This window comes from Harmonia axyridis, chromosome 5 (genome assembly GCF_914767665.1).
Source record: "Harmonia axyridis chromosome 5, icHarAxyr1.1, whole genome shotgun sequence".
NCBI classification, from domain to species: Eukaryota; Metazoa; Arthropoda; class Insecta; order Coleoptera; family Coccinellidae; genus Harmonia; species Harmonia axyridis.
The window spans coordinates 24,921,631-24,939,215 of NC_059505.1; the positions used below are offsets into that span (position 1 = coordinate 24,921,631).

The 17,585-nt window shown below is 33.6% G+C and overlaps 1 protein-coding gene across 2 annotated transcripts in view; it reads left to right on the forward strand.

Moving 5' to 3' along the window:
* Nucleotides 1-17,585, forward strand: part of LOC123681202 (metabotropic glutamate receptor 2-like) — a 393,937-nt gene that overhangs the window by 375,014 nt on the left and 1,338 nt on the right. For both annotated transcript variants that reach the window (XM_045619452.1, XM_045619454.1), the window contains 7 exons: nucleotides 3,079-3,212; nucleotides 7,276-7,601; nucleotides 8,983-9,145; nucleotides 9,202-9,415; nucleotides 9,492-9,643; nucleotides 10,059-10,263; nucleotides 17,299-17,525. In XM_045619452.1, the coding sequence (XP_045475408.1) occupies nucleotides 3,079-3,212; nucleotides 7,276-7,601; nucleotides 8,983-9,145; nucleotides 9,202-9,415; nucleotides 9,492-9,643; nucleotides 10,059-10,263; nucleotides 17,299-17,489 (1,385 nt within the window). In that variant the 3' untranslated portion in view covers nucleotides 17,490-17,525. The remainder of the gene's footprint in view (nucleotides 1-3,078; nucleotides 3,213-7,275; nucleotides 7,602-8,982; nucleotides 9,146-9,201; nucleotides 9,416-9,491; nucleotides 9,644-10,058; nucleotides 10,264-17,298; nucleotides 17,526-17,585) is intronic.

Consider the following 17,585-nt stretch of genomic DNA (forward strand, 5'->3'; position numbering starts at 1 on the left):
GGCCGTTTTTCTCGCAGTGCGCGGCTCAAACGCATCAATTGTCGTCGATAGACCTCGCCTGTGATCCTTTCATTCGGTTTCAGAAGCTCATAGTAAACCACACATAGCTGGTCCCACCATATACAGAGCATGAGCTTGGCGCCATGAATATTTGGCTTGGCCGTCGATGATGATACATGGCCGGGTAGTCTCCATGATTTTCTTCGCTTCGGATTATCGTAACGGATCCACTTTTCATCGCCAGTCACGATACGATGCAGAAAACCCTTTCTTTTATGTCGCTGAAGCAGCTGTTCGCAAGTGAAAAAACGCCGTTCGACGTCTCTCAGCTTCAGTTCGTACGGCACCCAATTTCCTTGCTTTTGGATCATTCCCATGGCTTTCAAACGCTTGGAAATGGTTGTTCGGTCAACTCCCAATGCTTCAGCAGGTTCTTCTTGCGTTTGACACGAATCTTCATCAAGCAAAGTCACCAATTCTTGATCTTCAAAGATTTGCGGCCTCCCGGAACGCTCCTTGTCTTCCACGTCGAAATCGCCTCTTTTGAAGCGTCGAAACCATCCGCGAACACTTGAATCATCGACACAACCTTCTCCATTAGCTTCCTGAAGCAACCGATGCGCCTCGGCAGCAGATTTCTTCAAATTGAACCAATAAAGTGAAACTTCCCGCAAATGACGTCGACTCGGCTCAAATTTCGACATTTTCACGATTTCAAAAATTTATGATGCGAAAAAATTTCAACTAATGTGTTAGTGTGGAATTGTTGACAGATGAATAAGCTTTGATTATGACATATGTAACCATTAAATACTCGCACAGTATTGGTGGCGCCATCTCTTACAAAAAACGGGAAAGACTTATTCACACACCTGATAAATTATAATTATCCCATACACAGATTTTCTAATACAGAAAAAGTAGCTTATTATACCTCTATGGAATTGTTTAATCATCTACCGAATCAAATAATGTTATTGAGTAATTTGAAGATTTTCATTGGAAAAATTCATAGTGTACTAGTGAATATGGAACCTTATTTTATCGACGAATATCTGGTGTACATTTGTTTACATTTGTAAATCAATAAATAATTATTTTCATTATCATTATCAAATGAGTATAATAATTCAAACATATTATTTCGTGAATTTTATACATGTGTTGTTATGTAAAATTATTGAAAAAAGAGTTATACAAATTTAAAAGGAGATAACATAAGCGCATTCGAGAAGTCCAGAATACGATCACTTTACGTATTATATCGGCTATTTATCGCCAATAAATGACTAATGTTAACATCATGAACTTCACGAAAATTACAGCCCTCATATTTCACGCAGCAAATTGATGTTGTCACGCACTGTGTGTTATGTTGCACCACCTTGTTGAAACCAAAACTCGAAATTCGATGATCAAGCATAGATATATAACATAGATGAAGAACTACACTAGCACTATTTACTCACCCTGTATATACACACCGGCAAAATTGGGAGAACCTAGAAAATCTCTTCGAAGTTTGTAGTTCGTTTTCTCTTGAACCTCTAGCCAATTTTAGAAAATATTTTTGTGAATTGTGGCTTGATTACTACAGGGTAGGCAAATTTCGATGTTTTAGCACTACAAGTTTTAAACTATCATAGAAGAGATAGACAAAACCGGATACCCCATTCTCGTTCTCTTTTGCTGAGAAACTAACAAGAGTAGTATTCATTTTTAGCCAGCTTTTTTTTTTTTCGAAAATTTGCGATATCGAGAGACATTTATATATCCGCTAATACTGATGATAGAGCTCTAAAATAAAAACATTATAAAGTCATTTTTTCACGTAGAATCAATCAGTGGCGTCTTTTTAACAGGGTTTTTAGTCACGAAGCTATGACCCAAAGTTATGTTTTTTCTACTGGGAATACTAGATTTCTGTGCCATTTTTTGAGAGCTTCGTATGGTTCGTATCGATATAAATAATAGAAAATGGCCTCAATATTTCTATAGTTACAACTGTTGATGAGCAAAGAAGAATTAAGCTTCCTATAACAAGAGCAGTAAAAATAAAAATTACTTTTGATGTAATTTTTTTTATGAATCAGCAACATTTTACGAGTTATTCCTATGAGGATAAATTATTGAAAAAGTAAAGTGACCTGTTTCAGATCTAAGTAAATGTAAATGTAAACTTCAAAAACATGTCCGTAAATATAAAATATATAGGAATGATTATCACAATAATAATATTAATTTTTTTCTAATGTGCCTTCCATCTGCTCCCATCTACTCTCACTAGCCGTCACTGACTGTATAATAGTGTTCAAATTATTATAATCTCTGAACTCATCTAGGAATTTTAACATATGAACCAGCAATGAAATTAAAGTTTTTTCGATTGCCCTCGTAAACGTATTGCAAACAAATAACTGAATCGAATGAATTTCCTCTTCAAGCCAAATATCAGAGTTCATTTCACGAGCACACATTCCGATAGTCATTCAAAATATTACTAATATGTACATATACATATAGTCCGAAGTTCAGATATCGATTTTCATCTCGTTTATGACGGCAAAAATGCTACCATACATCTTCGAATCATTTTTCTGAAACACTCTTCATTATTTTACGCTTGGTTTTTTCAGGTCCTCTTCGATGTGAATTTTTATGCCTTAGAATTTCCTTCGGTTTTCCATTATTTTAAATTCGGCAATTTAAAGAACCGTGACCGGACACCACCCTACAAATTCTTCGACAGAACTATCCAATGCTGAAGAATATCAGCTACTAACTTAACTTAACTCATTTCAGATAAAAATTTAATATAAAAACAAATGAATAGTTTCGCATGATTCCACTAATATGTGGATATTCGGAAATTTTCCATTTCGCGATAATACAAACCCTGGCTATCGTAACGATGTTGAACGCAAAGAAAAAATGGCAGTGTAATTACTTTAATCTCAAAAAAATACAAAATCCACCAAGAACTTTATAAATTAAGGGAACACCTAGTTTTGAATATAACTTTCAATCCATATTTTTAATTTGTGAATACAAGTTTTCAATTTAACTTGTTCTTCGCAGAAATTCAGTTCAAGTTAGGTGATCCTAAGCCGCCAGAATCTGTATGTAGTCTGCCATGTAACTTGGGTCAAGCAAAGAAATATGTTGAGGGAGAAAGCTGTTGTTGGCACTGCTTCAACTGTTCACAGTACCAGGTAAGATATTTTTCTATTTTATTTAAAATTAGGTAAATACAAAGTCAGCTAGATCCATTCTTATTCGGTAAATTTTGAAAAATCTGAATTCTCTAGGTCAACGTAATGCGATTATACGGTTCCCCACATCATTGAACCAGTTGAGATAAAAATTATAATGAAGTGTATTGACAGAATATTGATCTGCTCATTGCTAACTCATTATTATGAAATTTTTCATGGTTTTGAAAAGAACAGGATTGACAGTTACATGACGCTAAAAAATACAAACATCAAGTATCATTTTTGAAATTTTTAACGCAATGTAACTGTCGATCAGGTTCATTTCAGAGCCCTGAAATAGTCTGCAGTTATAAACGAAATGTCGGCAATTTATTGAATTGGTCTTCATTCTGTCAGATCAATAATCTGTCAAGACATTTCAATTACCATCAATAGGTCGTTATTTTTTTTGTAAAAGATCATAATACTGCAGGTTTTTTATTGAATAACTGAAGACTGATTGGTTTGTCTAGATGAAAGGATTTCAACCTAGTCAAATCTATTTCCAATACGTCAATTTCACAAAAATGACAATTATGAGACTATAACCTGAAGGAAGTTCTCCAATATTAGAGGTTTTCGTTACTTAATTGATGCGCCAAGCATTGCTTTCATTTGGAAATAGGTGAAGAAGTTTGAGGCAACAAATACTATATATGAACAAAAACTAGGATGCCCAAGGTTATAGGATCTAATTGTAGGAAGGCATCCGTAAATCCATAAATTTTCAAAATAATTTTATTGATAAATTCGAGATTTCTTGAACTATGGAATTTCTTTCATAAGGGAATGTTTATTGATCACCCTGTATCTGTGCCAAGCCGAGATTTGGAATTTTTATATTGAATTAATTCTTTGTGGTTACGAAAACGGAACAAAATTATAATGTTCACGTACAGTGTGATCCAATATTCACGAAAATAGAAAAAGTTTGAAATTTTTCTAGTCCGGATTTGATATACTCGACTTCAGAAATATTGAAGGAAGACTATAGTAAAGGGTGAAAAACTTCAAAATTTGAAATTATTCGGTGGATTAGTTGAAGAGTTATTGGACTGTGAAATTTCACTCATGAGATGAACATCACCGAGTATATCTCAAACGAAGGCACTCAAGCGATTGAAACCTCTTGATACGAATCCTCAATGATTACCTTCATTCATGGTATCCGTTTGTCGCATTTTTTCCGGGACACCCTGTATAAACATCAACTTCAAATTTAAGTATTAAAAATTATGAAAAAATGAACGATATGCTATATGAAATTCATTTATAGAGTAAAGCTCAATTGTCGTAAATAATTGCACAAGTGCATCAAAATTACCGATAATTTTGCATGACGGCGTGTTGTCATGAAAACTGCATGAGTTCGTTTTCATTTTTGGAGAAAGAGCCCGACACCGAAGGTGGAGGGCTCTTTCTCCAAAAATGAAAATGACCGAATGCAGTTTTTCAAAGAAAACACGCTGGAATGCGAAATTATCAGGTCATTTTGATGCACGAGTGTAATTCGGGGGAATATTTCCCGAATAAACTGATGTAGAATGGAATTGCCATAGATTCGATTTGTGTAAGATGCATAGAAACTATACCTCTATGAACAGAACAATTATCGCAGTGCAGTTTCGCTTCCTACAATGCAATTATCGCTGTAATTTTCGATAATTGTTCTCCAGATACATAGAATTTTTGACAGGAGGGAAATATTCGCTGTAATTTTCGATAATTGCATTCCATTTACATAGAATTTTTGACAGGAGGGAAATATTCGCTGTAATTTTCGATAGCTGATCCAAAATTACTGCTGCAGATTTATTTTCGGCCTCCGTAAATATGATCGAGTATCAGCCAAAATAAATGAACTTGGTTGGCTCAGGGTGGTAACTTGTATAAGTACCATTTGAGCTCACTGGTTTATCGGGTCCTTACGACCTCGGCTCCACCCTACCTTAAGAAGAAACTCATGTACAGGGAAGGTTTGCATATATATATATATATATATATATATATATATTCTTTTGATAAAGAGCAATACAAAATATTAATTTCAAACAATCAAGCATATGTGTCGATGAATCTCAGTATTAGCAGAGGAAATGTAACGGGGCATCATACATTTCAACGTATGATACAAGAGAACAGATAAAAACCTCAGCAAAAACTCTGTCTCCCCGTATCGTTGTAGTGACTGGTTTGTGTAAACGTTTACAGAATAAGCTGACATAATTTATATTGAAGGACTTCCTCTTCAACCAAAACAAAATTTCCTTTATCCTCTCTTTTCGGTTGACGACTCTATAATTTCCAATTGGATCCTAAAACAAAAAGAAAAGAAGCAGAAAGGAGTACTAAATATTAGTTTTCATTATATCGATTTGAAGTTAACTACCCATTCTAAAAAAGAATCTGAAACTGAATGGATAGCTTGGAAACCATCATGAAATTTATAAATCGGACAATCATTCACCAAGTGGTCAATGGTCTCTTCTACACCACACTCACATAGTGGGCTATCAATAGAACGCCATTTGAAGAGGGTACTATTACAACGACCATGACCAGTTCTAAGTCTATTCAAAATACACCAAATTTTCCTAGGAAGATTGAAACCTAGAACTTTTTCTGAGGGATCAACAATAAGACTTTTGTTGAAAACGTTAGAAGAAGTCCATCCCGAACGCCAAATTTCCTTGTCGCTTTCATTGAATTCAAGGAAGGTGTTAGTCCATAAAGGTTTGCGTGATTTCAATCTAGCAGTTCTAGAATCTGGGAAATAGGATAAAATAGGAAATGAGTTCGGATAGAAATGAAATTTATCCCAAGATTTCTTGACTGCAACCTGTCTACGAATATGAGGTGGAACTATATGTGATAGCACCGGTAACCAAACTAAAGGAGTAGATCTAATAGTCCCACTAATAATTCTCATAGAAACATTAAGCTGTGCATCAATTTTATGAACATGAGCACTATTAAACCAAACAGAACAACAGTATTCAGCAGCAGAAAAAACCAAGGCCAAAGCTGCTGTACGAAGAGTGTTGGCATCAGCACCCCATGAAGATCCTGCTAATTTTTGGAGGATATTATTCCTCGACTTTAATTTCAAACGCAAATTTTCTAAGTGAACCTTGAAATTCAAAGAAGAATCAAGTTTAACTCCAAGATATTTGGGGGCAAAATTATGATTCAAGACGGAATTATTGAAAGTTACTCTCAATTTTCTGTGTTTTTGTTGATTATTCAAGGTTTGCATGAACGTCGTATACGCCATTCTCATACCCTAGATTTGCCAAGATTCCGTCTTTCCGTTTCGAGTCGAAGTTTCACTTACAACGCAGTCACTGTTTATAACTCAGTTCCTTCAAGTTACAAGACACGCTCAGAGATGTTCTTGAAACGAAATTTAAAAAATTACTGTATTTTGTTTTGAATGTAGATTACTCATGAAATAAACATTATTACTATTAATTGCAGTGTGGATAAGTTTGCATAATGTAATATGAATATTTTTTTTCCTGATGTTTTCAACAATATAATTTTATGTTCAGTTATAGAATTATTCTCAAGAATTGTACTTTTTTTTGTTTTTACAAATTTTTCTTTTTTTTTCTTTTTTAAAGAGTTGAAAGGTTGAGTAAAAGGAGCTATGCTAAACTTTGCCTCTTGATATGTATTTTTCTTTTCTTTAATAAGGGCAATTTATTATTATCATTATATATTATAATTGTTCTCCATTTACATAGAATTTTTGACAGGAGGGAAATATTCGATATTATTCCATATATTTAATTTTTAAAAGCTTTGTTATCAAATAGTACATTTAAAGGATCATATATCAAGTAGTAAAATTTTCAACATCAATTGGATATACATATTATCATTCATAAGATGAAAAATAACCCTTATAAACATTTTTCAACTATAATGTAGTTTAACAATTTTTTTTTAAATATTATTCATCATTAATATTATATCGACTGTATTTCAAGAATTTTCATTATTCTGTTATTTGTCATAGATAAGACACCCAACGGATCCAACCCAGTGTCGCGTATGTCCTCAAGGAACAGTTCCAGATATGAACCACATAAGATGCATCGATATACCCGAAGAATACTTAAGACATGATAGCGGTTGGGCAATAGGAGCTATGTCTTTTTCATCCATAGGAATTCTAACAACTATATTCGTATTAGGTGCTTTTATCAAACATAGTGAAACGCCAGTTGTGAGGGCATCGGGAAGAGAACTCAGTTACGTGTTACTTGCTGGCATACTTTTGTGTTATGGTATTACATACGCTCTGGTCATTAAACCTACAGACATTATATGTGGTATTCAAAGGTGAGTAAAAAACATGTTCTAACCAATTGTTAATCTCAAAATACATTACCACTACTTCTTGGGATAACCAAGATACTGATTAGGCTCCTTTCACACGGTGAGCCGCACTACTCTCGCTCAGGAGCGAGAGCGTTTTTCGCTCATACATGCAATCCTTTCACACGGTGAGCCGTATGGCTCTCACTCACGAGCAAGAACTTTTTCCGGTTCTACATTCAACTCTTGTGAGATTTTATTATCGCGCTGTCCCACATGTGTGCGGTTGGAGAAAAATTAAGAAAACAACTTGTATTTTTGAATATATTCAAATGGAATACAAAAGCAAGTGATTCTATGGAAAATAACTTTGATCATGACTATGATGAATATGAAACATATCATATCTTCATTCATTCAAAAATTCATTTTATGGAAAAACGAAGGAGAAGAAATGTTTTTAGATTCATAAGGAGATATTCGTAATGTTTTGCAAAAATGTATATTACCCATTTAAAAAATCTACTCAGCCTTGAAATCAAAATCAAAATATCTGGATCCCCCTGAAAGTTTTCAGGGGGACATCGGAAAATTTCATTTCATTTCATATTTATCATTTTCTGTATCTGCCTGCTGAAATCCAAGTTTTGGCAACTTTTAGTCTTCTAGTGTTATCGTTTGTTTCAGGTCGTTTGGCGCGCTTGAAGGTTGTTTTCTGAATTTCTGATATATTAAGGCATTTATTTCAGTATATTTTGAGTTGATATGAAACGTTGATTCACTATGGGACATAAAAAGTGTGTTCTCTATGGAGAAACTCGCGAATTAAGTGAAATATCGTATCACTGATATGTTTTCATTTCCGCGCTTTTCATGTCGAATTTGATAGTTCATGTTGGGGACAAAATTTGCTTACTGAAATTGACCTATGACCCTCTATATATTTGCATCTAGAGAGGTTCAGAAATATAAAAAAAAAATTATGAAATTATGGTTTCCAATTCAATTGAAGAAGATTGAATTGTATAATAATATACCTATGCAATCATGTCTCGTACAAATTTGCCAGCCGAAATTTCCTACATTCTTCAATTTGGTCTGAAAATTCCGATGGGTATTGTGAGGTGCTGTAGCGTAATCTGAGTACATATTTCCTCAGAATAAAATAGAAGAGAAAGAGGTCTTGGGACCGATCTGATTATTTTATTCAGCCTCGATCTTCCTTATATAGGTAACGTCTTACAGAAAAATAATAGTGTGTTGGAGCAACATTTCTATGTTACACGATTTCCTTACCTAGCCATTTATCTTATTTTTTAAAGATTTTTACATACAACCACATTATATGAAGTGAATATTGAAATCATCTTCGACGAAACAAGTACAGTTAATCGATTTTTTTCAGGTTTGGTGCTGGTTTCTGCTTCACCGTTGTTTATGCAGCGCTCTTTACTAAAACCAATAGAATTTATAGAATCTTCAATGCTGGTAAACGTTCGGCAAGAAGGCCAAGCTTCATTTCTCCAAGATCACAACTTCTGATTTGCAGTGGACTCGTTTCTATACAAGTAAATAAATGACCAAATGCCTTTCAGATCATTTCCATAATTTGTTAAACTCACAGGTCTTCATCAACGCTCTATGGATGCTCATTTCGCCTGCTAGAGCCATTTATCATTATCCAACAAGGGAGGATAATCTATTAGTATGTTCTTCTGACATAGACGCTTCGTATATGATAGCATTCGCCTATCCAATTTTTCTCATTGTAATATGCACTGTGTATGCTGTTCTGACAAGAAAAATTCCAGAAGCTTTCAATGAGTCGAAACATATCGGTAAGACGATATTTTTCTTCGCCTCAAGAAACTTAATGCACTAACGAATTTTAACTGAATGATAAATATGTTCCAGGTTTCACCATGTACACTACTTGCGTTATTTGGTTAGCTTTTGTTCCACTATATTTTGGAACAGCTAATCACGTCGCACTGAGAATAACTAGTATGTCTGTTACAATCAGTCTATCTGCAAGTGTCACTATAGCATGTTTGTTTACTCCGAAGGTAATTGAATACTGCTTACAAATACTCATTTTTATCATTCATTCCCAGAAAATTGACAAAAAATATATTAAAATCTTACCTTCACTTGTAAACATTATAAAACCATTAGGACACGATATTTTTAATGTTGCCTAAAGTTGATGGAAAATTTTCATTTAATCTTCCACATCCAATTCAAATATCATATAAATGCAGAATGTATGGATAATTCTAAAATAGGGTTTCATATGAGAAATATACATTATTTAATGCATATGAAAAAAAAGAGTCAAAAATACGAATTTATACAAGATGTCCCTAATCAATTGTAATATCGGATATTCATTTTCTAAATGAAATAACAAACAGTAGAATGTTATTTTGACTTTCGATAATTTCATTACACGAATGAGATTTAATTTGTATTTCTTTTAAGCTTTACATCATACTTATTAGGCCTGAAAGGAATGTTAGACAAAGTATGATGCCTATGAGGTACAGTGCTATCACAAAGAGTACAGGAACAGGGTCACATGGGGGTAGTATAATGGCCCATTTAATGGTTACTGCTGCTACTTGTGACTCGAAGCAGCAAGTCCAAAAATGTATGCAACGACCTATTGAATTAGATGAAAGAGATGGTAAGGAAAACCTTTTTCATTATTCTTAATGTAATAGATGAAATTTTCTTGGATATTCGAAAATTGTATATTCTTTTTCTTTGGAAGTCCTGGTCCTAGTAATTAGAACTTTATTCTATGATTGACTCTCTGAAGATTGACTCGAACCTAGAAAGGATAAGATGAACTTTAAACTTCAACATCATTGACAGTTAGGTCCAGGCCCGTCGATGGAGGTGATTTAGTCCGAGCCCGGGATTTTTGGGTGCCCGTAATTTTCAGAATACTGATATACAGGGTGATTCACCGGGATGGCCTATTAGACGTTTATGGAAAACTAATTATTGGGGTTTGAGACAATGATCTTTCTCCCTAAAATATTTTCAGATCTCTACAACTTCCGGTTATACCGGAAACAAACTTCTTCATTTCAAATGGCACACCCAGTATATTATTGCCTCATTAGATAGCTTTTTTGGCGACAATTTCAACAATAAACCGCTCCTTAGGTAAAAACTCAACGATTCATGAGTTAATGGGATTCTTATCTCTTGTCTCACATTATTTTAAATTTTGCGGCTTTTTTTCCTCATTTATGGTTCTTCCTCATTTATGGTTCTTCCTCGATAACTCTTAAAGTATTCATTTTAGGTATGAGGTTTGCTTAAGTAATCCCACTATTTTCGTACGTAGAATCGACTGAAATAATGAAAAATATAGGTTCTAATTTTAAAATCTTAAGTTTTGATGAATTTGAGTAGCCCAAGTTCATGATCTTCTTATGAACACCCTGTACATTTTTGGTCCAAACCGCAAACAGTTTTATAATACTACGTATTCGCAGAATCTTAAAAGAAAAACATTTTTCCAGAAAAGCTGTAAGCTTTTTCTGCCGAAAAATTGAAAAAAATGTGGGACTTCATCTCCACCATTTTTTTTCATAAGAATTCCATTAACTTATGAACCATTGAGTTTTTACCCGCTCTTTTTTCAAAACCTTAAAGAAATTGAAGAGGCAATAACTGCAGTTTGCACCCCATATTCATAAAATACCGATATTGATTGATGATTGATTTGAATCGGGAATTATGATAACACAGATTGATGTTTAAGAAATCTTTTACTCATTCGGAAATTTTTAAGCCAGGTGTTTCTGTTGCTTCGGAATTTTTCAAGTATCATAATTGCATATTTTTTATGATCGAGCAATCCCAGCATCCGTCGACAACATCGTCGGCTTTAGAGGAAGTATTTTTATAGGACGCGTACCTAATTGGTGGCGGTAATAAAATTCGAGCTACCGATCAGTTGATATCCAAAATGAAAGCCTTAATATTAGTAAAATAGTAGGATCATTAGTGTGGCGAAGTGCTGAAAACGGATATTTTAGATAAAGTGAAAGGGGAAGAGCATATAGCATATTTGCAGATAAAACGGCAGATATTTCAGAAAAAGAACAAATAGAATCTATTGGAATTATATTCCAATTATATTTTAATGCAAAGTGGAACAGAGTACGAGAAGATTTTGTTGGTTTTGTCGAATCAGAAGGTCTGGACGTGAAGTATATCACAAAGGCAATTGATCAGTTAGTGTCCAAAGAACTCAATCCAGAAAAGTGCGTTTGCCTTGGATTCGATGATATCTGGGAAAGAAGCTTGGACTAGAAAAATAATTAGAGGCACTGCCCGGACTGTCGAAAGACAAATTCACAGGAGCCGCCAACCAGTTACTAGCCCATCTGAGTACTAGAGAAGGTCTATAATTATTTCTTACTTGGATTCCATCATCAGAAGGTTTCCTGAAGAAAACACGTCAGCGTATACATTAAGAAGACCACACCCTGCTCAAATGCAAGACAAATTAATTCCATTTCCAATGCTTGTGACACTTTTTCCAAGTTTTATAATTCAAACATTAGAAATGAACTCGAATTGTGGCAAAGGATATGGCAGGACAAACCCAAACTTATAAGGAAAAAAATTGCTCCAAAAGTTTTATTCATGCCTCATGATATTATTTGGTATAATATGAAAAAATTCGGGCCCCTGTGCTTCCGTCATTTTGTGACATTTCTTTTTCGTCGTTAATTGATATGGATTTCTACTAAATGCATCGATTGAAGAATCAATGGACTAGAAATATCCTCATTATGCTTATATATCATTAATTAAAATGACAGTTTTTTCATTTTTATTACGCATGTACCTATACAGGGTGATTTATTAGCTGAACGACAAACTTTGTCATATTATGAAACATCATTCAATTTTAACAAAAAAACATTATGGAAACTTATGTCCGATTTCGATTATAAGGAAATGAATGGCTCCCGAAGTTTCATTCGTGTCTCTTGATATTAGTTAGTATGATATGAAAAATTGGAGCACCGGCGCTTCCGTCATTTTGTGACATTTCTTTTTCGTCGTTAATTGATATGGATTTCTACTAAATGTATCGATTGAAGAATCAATGGACTAGAAATGTCCTCATTATGCTTATATATCATTAATTAAAATGACAGTTTTTTCATTTTTATTACGCATGTACCTATACAGGGTGATTTATTAGCTGAACGACAAACTTTGTCATATTATGAAACATCATTCAATTTTAACAAAAAAACATTATGGAAACTTATGTCCGATTTCGATTATAAGGAAATGAATGGCTTCAAAAGTTACATTCGTGTCTCTTGATATTAGTTAGTATGATATGAAAAATTCGAGCCCCGGCGCTTCCATCATTTTGTGACATCTTCTTTTTCGTCGTTTATTTCTACTAAATGTATCGATTGAAGAATCAATGGACTAGAAATGTCCTCATTATGCTTATATATCATTAATTAAAATGACAGTTCTTTCATTTTTATTATGCATGTACCTATACAGGGTGATTTATTAGCTCAACGACAAACTTAATCATGTGAAACATCATTTAATTGTAACTAATAAACATTATGGGAACATATGTCCGATTTCGATTATAAGGAAATGAATGGCTCCAAAAGTTACATTCGTGTCTCTTGAAATTAGTTAGTATGATATGAAAAAATTCGAGCCCCTGTGCTTCCGTCATTTTGTGACATTTCTTTTTCGTCGTTAATTGATATGGATTTCTACTAAATGCATCGATTGAAGAATCAATGGACTAGAAATATCCTCATTATGCTTATATATCATTAATTAAAATGACAGTTCTTTCATTTTTATTACGCATTTACCTATACAGGGTGATTTATTAGCTCAACGACAAACTTTGTCATATTATGAAACATCATTCAATTTTAACAAAAAAACATTATGGGAACTTATGTCCGATTTCGATTATAAGGAAATGAATGGCTCCAAAAGTTACATTCGTGTCTCTTGATATTAGTTAGTATGATATGAAAAAATTCGAGACCTGGCGCTTCCATCATTTTGTGACATCTTCTTTTTCGTCGTTAATTGATATGGAGTTCTACTGAATGTATCGATTGAAGAATCGATGGAATAGAAATATCCTCATTATACTTATATCTCATTAATTAAAATGACAGTTCTTTCATTTTTATTATGCATGTACCTATACAGGGTGATTTATTAGCTCAACGACAAACTTAATCATATGGAACATCATTTAATTGTAACTAAACAACAGTATGGGAACATATGTCCGATTTCGATTATAAGGAAATGAATGGCTCCAAAAGTTACATTCGTGTCTCTTGAAATTAGTTAGTGTGATATGAAAAAATTCGATCCCCTGTGCTTCCGTCATTTTGTGACATTTCTTTTTCGTCGTTAATTGATATGGATTTCTACTAAATGTATCAATTGAAGAATCAATGGACTAGAAATGTCCTTATTATGCTTATATCTCATTAATGAAAATGACAGTTCTTTCATTTTCATTACGCATGTACCTATACAGGGTGATTTATTAGCTCAACGACAAACTTTGTCGTAGGAAACATCATTCAATTTCAACAAAAATACATTATGAGAGCATATGTCCGATCTCGATTATAAGGAAATGAATGGCTCCCGAAGTTTCATTCGTGTCTCTTGATATTAGTTAGTATGATATGAAAAATTGGAGCCCCGGCGCTTCCGTCATTTTGTGACATTTCTTTTTCGTCGTTAATTGATATGGATTTCTACTAAATGTATCGATTGAAGAATCAATGGAATGAAAATGTCCCAATTATGCTTATATCTCATTAATTAAAATGACAGTTCTTTCATTTTCATTACGCATGTACTTATACAGGGTGATTTATTAGCTTAATGACAAACTTTGTCGTAGGAAACATCATTCAATATCAACAAAAAAACATTATGAGAACATATGTCAGATTTCGTTTATAAGGAAATGAATGGCTCCTGAAGTTTCATTCGTGTCTTTAAATTATTTGGTATATGATATGAAAAAATTCGAGCCCCGGTGCTTCCGTCATTTTGTGACATCTTTTTTCGTCGTTATCGTTTTTTCGATGTCAATGGATTAAAAATGTCCTCATTCATCTATTTTTTTTCATTTTGCCACTTCATTCTTGAAACGACACGAGGTTCATACACGGTGGAAGAAACAGAATGGGTTGACCAAAACTGCAAATCTTCTATTACACAGGGTGATTTATCATTTATCAGCTTACTGACAAACTTTTCCATTTGAATGGTCATGTGATATAATTTATTCGCCAAAAATTAGAAAATACTATAGGTACTATACTTTACACTTTCATAATTTCCTAAAAAGTTTTTAAGTGAAAGAGCATTTTCCTCGAGTAACATAACTCAACTAAAGTTGAATGAAACCGCAAAATTAGAGACTGTCTCTGTGGCTAAAAATGTCTTGAAAAAATATATTAGTACGTTGCTGCGTTCATCACTTCCCAAACAATATACAACGCCAAAAAAGTTTGAATACAGATTGCAAATTCCAAACGTAAAACATTAATCTCTCAACCAGATGATGGATCTCATATCTATCTCGTGCATTCAAAAATTACCTCAATTTTTTTTTATGAACACACCCAAAGTATCTGTTATCCTTAAATCTTTCAGTAAGTTCTTGAAAAAAACGTGGAACGAGGTAAGAATGTAATTTCAACAAAAATACGTTATGGGAACGTATTATTGCCACAATTTGTGCAATCTTTGTAACAAGAAAGTGGTGGACACGATAAACTGTATCAAGTGTAATGCAATGTTGCATAAATCATGCTGGGATGAATCCATAAAAATCTGCAGCAACTTGTGTTCACACATCGAGTATGGAAAAATCTTCAACGGCAAATACAGAGATTAATTTCGAAAGTGAGTTACTGAGGATGCAGACTGATAAACGAAATATTAATTGACGTGAAAAGTACAAATCTCATATTAATGAAAAATAATGATTATTTCGTAGCAAATAACGAACTTCTCATGAAAAAATTAGATTTTTTGAAGGTGGAAACTCCGCACACAAAAAAGTTAACAAGATTCTGCAAATAAATCAACATTATCATTGTTAACGATGGTTTGTTCCCAAAACAATTTAGTGTTAAAAGAAGTAGTGTAGTGAAAAATTCAGATTAGTATCAGAAGAAAACTTATAAAAAAAATTACAAAGAGCTTCATCTTTATTGTGCAAATCCTTCTTGTCGAAATTCGAGAAAAACTGGTTCGATGGTGTTTTTCAACCACTCATCCCCTCGCTAAAAGATTTAGAAAGGAGATTTTAGAAGGACACTTTCTAAAAAGTATAAATTCTACAGAGTCCCATCTAGATAGTGGAAGTCCTCTATGTGAAAATTCGAGAAAAACAAATTTGAAGGTGTTTTTCACTCCCTCATCCCTTCGTTAAGAAATTTTCAGTGGTATTGGAAGAAAGTTTATCAAAAAGTAGACATTTTACAGAAAGTCCAATCGTGATAGTGAAGTCCTTCATGTGAAAATTCGTGAAAAACAGGTTCAAGGGTATTTATAAAGCCCCTCATCCCCTCGCTAAGAGATTCAGATTCGTATCGGAAGAAAGCCTATCGAAAAGCAGAAATTTTACAAAAAGTCCCATCTTGATAGTGGAGACCTTTCATGTGAATATTCGAGAAAAACTAGTGCGAGGGTGTTTTTCACCCTATCATCCCCTCGCTGAGAAATTTTCAGTGGTATATTGAAGGAAAGCTTTTCAAAAATCTTGATAGTGGAAGTCCTTCATGTAAAAACTCGAGAAAAAATAGGGTCGAGGTTGTTTTTCACACCCTGATCCTCTCACATAGAAATTTTCTGTGGTATTGTAGGAAAGCTTATCAAAAATCGAACATTTTCCGAGAAGTCCCATTTTGATAGTGGAAGCCCTTCATGTGAAAATTCGATAGAAATCAGGTTCGAGGGTGTTTTTCACCCCCTCATCCCCTCGCTAAGAGCCTTAGATTGGTCTCAGGAGAAAGCTTATCAAAAAACTGAAATATTACAAAAAGTCCATCTTGATAGTGTAAGTCCTTCATGTGAAAATGCTATAAAAACAGGTTCAAGGTTGTTTTTCACCCTCTCATCCCCTCGCAAAGGAATTTTTAGTGGTATCAGAAGAAAGCTTATCAAAAAGCAGAAATTTTTACAAAAATAAGTCTCATCTTGATAGTGGATGAAGTACGTCCTTCATGTGAAAATTCGAGAAAAACAGGTAAGATGGTGTTTTTCACCCTCTTATCCCTTCGCTAAGAAATTTTCAGTGGTATTGAAAGAAAGCTTCTCAGAAAGCAGAAATTTTTAATGTATGTCCCCACCTTCTATATGCAAACTTTGTGCATTTTTTCTCGAAAAACTTATGAAATTATAGGAATGTGGAAACACAAGTAAATGTTTATTTTACATTTACCCATTGTATTACCAAATATTCGCCCATTGAAAACCATAACGATTTTTAATAATTCAAAAATATTTCGTGTTTTTGATCGCATCATTCAAATTTCGTCTAATAAATTAATGTGATCTGAATAATTATAAAAAAATCTTCCATCTCTATTCTCTCTTTAATATATAGATTCCATTATCGTTTTATATGAATTAACTAATTATTTCCCTATAGATAGTGGAACAGATTATTCCAAACCTAAACCGGAATTGAAAAATAATTGGTGCCAAACTGACCCATTGTCTGCAATGAAATTGTTGGAGAAGATAGAACTCCACAACGTGAAAGTCAATAACAATTTCAGTGTAGAAAATGGTTCCATGGTATACCCACCAGAAGGACAAATTGAAGGATTTCCTTTATAGCAGGAACCTATCACAAGATCTCGAAGTTTAAAATAGGTAAGTATAAACCTTACCTCACTAAAATTTTATCTTTTATATAAAGGAAAAATATTGATA